This window comes from Impatiens glandulifera, chromosome 8 (genome assembly GCF_907164915.1).
Source record: "Impatiens glandulifera chromosome 8, dImpGla2.1, whole genome shotgun sequence".
Classification (NCBI taxonomy): Eukaryota; Viridiplantae; Streptophyta; class Magnoliopsida; order Ericales; family Balsaminaceae; genus Impatiens; species Impatiens glandulifera.
Window position 1 is genome coordinate 1,855,030 of NC_061869.1, and position 5,356 is coordinate 1,860,385.

A 5,356-nucleotide genomic window follows, 5' to 3' on the forward strand; every position below is an offset into this window, starting at 1 on the left:
ACATGATACTGCAATATTGTGTTTTAGCAAAATAAAATAAAAGTATATATATATAAATATACTTTTGGGATCTGACAAATGAGTACATTTTTAAAATGCAATAAAATTATTAATACAAAGAGATGATTTCAGAAATAATTGTTATGTGGGTCGGGTCAAGCAGGACATTTGGACAAGATGGGTCAGCCCACTTCAAGAGGTTTTGAACCAAGTAGGAAAACGGATTCTGGGTCTCTTCCACCTGTTTCTTACCAAAGAAGGGTGCAAACCCAATACATGTTGGGGCATAAAATCATGCCTTGTCAAAACACCTACTACTGGCGATATCTGCATATTCAAAAACCAACAATCAAAAACTAAATTGTTTTCAAATAATCCTCTTCGAAAAAAAAAGTGGATTATTTGAAATTATTCGATAATTTGAAAGATAAGACAAGGCCTTACACTGCAAATCCTGGGTATGACGAGTAAATGCCTTAAACCAACTTGTCGAAAAAGTATGAGAGCCTTAGCCAACGACATTGTATCCACAACAGTATAAGGGGACGTATTAGTAAACGGATGCAAGTCCATAAACATCTCCATTTCTTCTTCACTCAACTCGACATCCTCGATCTTATCCCCATGTCCCATACCCTTCTTCGCAAATTCCCCACCCGAAAACATGTTCAACGCGCCCATATTCACATCCTCCCTCCCGGTTTCAGGTCCAGCCAAAAACTTTTTCTTCTTCAGCAACGTAACAAGATGATCCCTTAGCACTAAACCGAACAAAACCGTCGATTGTGATCGTTCATTCTTATCTATGACAGGAAAACCGTGATGTCTAGTCGTCCTCAACACATGTACTATGTTACCGACCTTTTCTGTTACATTAAACATCTGAAGAGGACCGGTCACAACATCTCCGACTGTAAGATGTCTCATGTAAGGCTCTGCATGAGCTTCTAGATACGGTAAGCCCTTCAGCTTCATGATTAAGTCGTAGATATTTCCGTTGAAAGCGTCCGCGACTGTCTTAGAGATGAGAAGAACCAGCATTATTAACGGTAGGAGTAGAAGGTTATTCGTTAACTCGAGAAGAATCACACACAAGGAAACTGTGGTTCTCATAGTTCCTCCTAGAAAGGCTGCAGAACCGAGGACTGCGAAAAGACCATGGTTGAGAGTCGAACCGGAGCCTATTAACATTCCAATAAGTCGGCCATAGGATGCACCCGTTACTATGACGGGAACGAAGAGACCGGCGGGGGCTACGATTCCGTAACTTATCATGCTGAGGAAGAAGCAGCTGAGGAAGAAGGCGCAGATGGATAGTAAGTGGAATTCGTCGTCAGTGTTTTTGCTGAATAGGTTTCGGATTGCGTCATCGTTTGTGTTGAAGATTAGGCTGGCGAGATCATTGTAATGGCCGGGAGGGCATTGGAATTTTTTGTAGTTTCCGGATCGGCCAATTGTTGGACAAGCTTCCGAAGCGTCAGCTGGACAAGGTTGGCAGGGGGCTAACCAGGGTAGGCCGAAGAGAATGCATGATGTGATGAGGGATATCGAACATGTGAGAATGATTTTGTAGACGGTACCCTTCCTGCAAGAGAATTCGAGGGAAATGAAAATCAATCCTATCATTCAAATCATAATTCAAAATACTAAAGATTTTGTGATGAGGGATATCGAACATGTGAGAATGATTGAGAAAAAAAATGGGTTATGAATTCAAAATATTGTTTGACGGAAAATTGGATTATTTGGTTTAATAATGATGAATTGAGTAATTTGATCATTAAAATGATATATGATGTGATAAGAGATTATTTGAAAATAATCCAAATAAGCTAAAGATCAAACAAAGAAAAGAAACATAAAGAAGGTTGAGAAAAAATAACTTACATCAAACTAGAATTTTGGATTATTTAAATAACTAAGCAGTTATTTGCAAATAATCTTGTTTGATGCATGTTATTGAGACTTAAGTTATTTGGGTAAAATGATATTAAGGTATAAATATTTAATTTTTAAAATAGTGAGTATTTTGGTTGAGATTTAAATGATGTGATCCATAAATAAATTGTTAAAGATAGTGAATTATTTAAAATTAATCTCAAATAACCCACTTCAATCAAGGCCTTGTTTTTTTTGTTCTTTAAATACATGGTTTTTTTGCATGGAGAAGGGTTAGCAAAAAAATCTAATATAACTTTGAGACCTCCGTCTTTTATGGTTAAGACTCTTACCACATGAGTTACTCTTAGTGGCTAACAACATAGATCAACAAATTGGGGTAGAAGATTTCGAGAACTTACTCGTTAATTAGAGCATAAACACGTAGAATCTTTTCTTGAAGACAGTTGTATAAAGCTCCCAATATACCACCAATCACTCCCAGGACAAGGGCAGGAACCACATCCCTCAAATGATATGAAATGTTAGTTGAACTGACATCAAACATGATCAAACCCCCAGTTCCAAACAGCCCACATTTTCCCAAATAGCAATAGTCAATAAGGGCTCTAAGCACAATTGCAACCACAGCAGCCGTGAAAAAAGATCTCCATAGAAGAGCACTTCTCCACCTGTCAAGCAACATATCAATAAGATCTTTCAGAATCGGTCAATAAAATGAGGATGCATATTTCAAATCATGATTCCATGAGGTTTCAGGTTCAGTTCCCACTTAAAGTACCTTGATTGAAGTGGGGTAATAATGGTAGCAGTTCAAAATTCTTACCATTTGAACTACCTTTATTAGAATTTTAGAAAGTTTACAAGTATATAGACCACAATTACAGTACCAAGATGCCATTTCTTCAAGAGCGAACAGAACACCACCAACTGGAGCACGGAAAGCAGCAGCTATTCCAGCGGCTGATCCACAAGTAACAAGATCGCGACGGTCTCTGTCATTCTTGAAGTATCGCAACCAGCCGCAAGTCAATCTATATTTCTTGGATCCACCTTGACCCAATAATGCTGCAACACATGCTCCAGTGTGTACCAAAGGGCCTGCCTTTCCAATGACAAGAGATGATGACACAGCACATATGCTCCCAACAACCTGTCCAACAAAAACCGACATAGGTGTAAGGTCTAAATATCTAACATCATATAAGGTGGATGTTAATCACAAAAGCAGATCCTATCAAAGCTTGGAAATATATGAGCAAGTAATTAACCGACAGCAATATACAATTAATTGAATAGCTTAAACAATTGTTCTTCCTCTTTTCATCTATCCAACTTCATTCCACATGTTCATCACCATTTTGGCACTATACTGTAACACTTCAACATCTATCATGAATATTAATGAATTTCCTTAAAATAAAATAAAAATGTATCTCGATTTGATTCATGGTTTCTCAAATGTCTAGAACATAACAAGAACTCAACTCTTTAATACTAGCTTGGATGATTTCATATGCTGCCATATTTGGAAGTCAAAAGCAATTATCCCAACGAACTATAATTGAGTCGAGTATTAAAGAGGGTAAGACTAGGATAAATAGACAGACTTGCTAGAATTAGTTATGCTGAAAATTAGTTTATTGAGTCTATTATATCTCCTTATATTTCTTTCTTCTCATTTAAATTTGTATTCTCCCTAGCAATTAGGGTTCTATCCTCACCTATCAATACAATACTATGAAATCAATCTATTTCTCATCTCAATTCTAGATTGATATGATGCATCAGATTGCTGGGACTTCTTCAATTACAGGCAATATGATCAACCCAATTAAGGAATGCCCAATCCAAGGACCTAATCCCACCTAAAGGAGTCCTCTAACTAAACATAGATGCTGCGTTTATCAGCTACCAGTTGCAGTCATTGGTTGAAATTGTGATCATAAACCTTCCTAGAGAGCTGATCCGGGCACATCAGTTAACAGCCAAACTGTTCTATTGGTCATGGAAATTCATTTGGACTAACGCCATTCTGGAATCAGAAACAAAAAAATGATAGTTAACGTAGCACCATCTACCAGAATCCCATCCCACTAGTAGGCAGGTCAATTTTGGCGGATATTCAACAGAGTATTAGTATTGAACCCAAATCTCCACTTATGCTTCAATCCAAACATGACTAATGATCATCATGTCTACTGGATTGCTAAACACTACTTGAAAATGGGCTCGGTGTTATCATTGTTTTTCACTATTCATGAATGACCCCCCAAAGCACTCTTGTGTAAAGATCACACTGGCTTTTAGTAATCAAAGATGTCTTTACCAAACAAAAAAATTAATAAAATTCAAATTTCATTATTATGTCTAACAATAAAATGCTCTTATCCATTAGTTGTCCACTATCACAAGAACAAAAATAGTGCAATCTTCCATTGGCAACCTATAACAATAAATTTCCCGAATAGCATGAAAAATTCATCTCGAGTAATAATAAAGTATCGTTTCAACAAGCAATTCAACGATCAGGCATTCAAACGCATATACCTTAACAAACAAGGTCCGAACAGAGTATATTCCGGGAGCATCAACACCATTCAAGTAAGCTTTCACTTCCGGAATGCCTGAACCGGCGGCCTCAGGCGATATGAAAGCGGTTATTAAAGCAGCAAACAAAGCCAGTGCAAAATTCGAAGCAGTAAAAACAATAGCAGCAGTCCAATACCTACACCGAGATTGAAAAATTTTCAATCATCACAATCTTAATCATTATAATTCATGTGAAGTAAAATACCGTTTCGAAAATTATCACCAACTTTTGAGCCAACATCATATTTGAGGTGATAACAAACTTTATGCCAGCCAAGTTCTCAACTGCGAGATTGTTTGTGAATCCAATTAAGCCTACGATAAGTCCAATCCAGAAACAAAGCATCCATTTCATGCATAAATACTGAAATATCTGAATCTTTCCTCTGCTTCTCCAGTCTTGTTTGAAAACGTCGTTCTCTAATAGTCTTTTCAATTCACAACAAAATCGAAAATCACTCGATCAATCAAATATGTCAACTAAATCAATCAAATATGTCAACTAAATCAATCATTTCATGAGATAGAAAGTGATATAACTTACTCGTAGTCTAGGCTTTCGATAGGGCAGAGATTGGAGCCGACGATAGCGACTTGAGAGGTCGTATTAGAGGCGGATCGTCGGAGAGAATGAGGGAGAAGAGGAACAGTAACATTATCTTCTCCTGTATCTTCATTCATGGTTGAAATTAGCTGATTATCTTTTTGAGAAAGAGAATTAAAGGAAGAAGAAGATATATGAAGATTATTGGAGAACAGAAATTAGCTGATTATGAGAGAGAAAGGATTGAAGGAAGAAGATATATGAAGATTATTGGAGAACAGAAATGTCCATATTGAACTGAACCTTCGAAAGTTCCTCCCT

The 5,356-nt window shown here is 37.0% G+C and overlaps 1 protein-coding gene across 1 annotated transcript; it reads right to left on the minus strand.

Annotated features, from left to right (window-relative positions):
- LOC124911528 (putative chloride channel-like protein CLC-g) lies at positions 1-5,356 on the minus strand. Its single transcript, XM_047452026.1, has 7 exons — positions 5,036-5,356; positions 4,719-4,919; positions 4,450-4,627; positions 2,790-3,052; positions 2,301-2,570; positions 445-1,585; positions 1-327 (listed from the first exon to the last, which is right to left on the minus strand). The coding sequence occupies exons 1-7, from the start codon at positions 5,170-5,172 to the stop codon at positions 193-195; spliced, it is 2,325 nt and encodes a 774-aa protein (XP_047307982.1). The 5' UTR covers positions 5,173-5,356; the 3' UTR covers positions 1-192.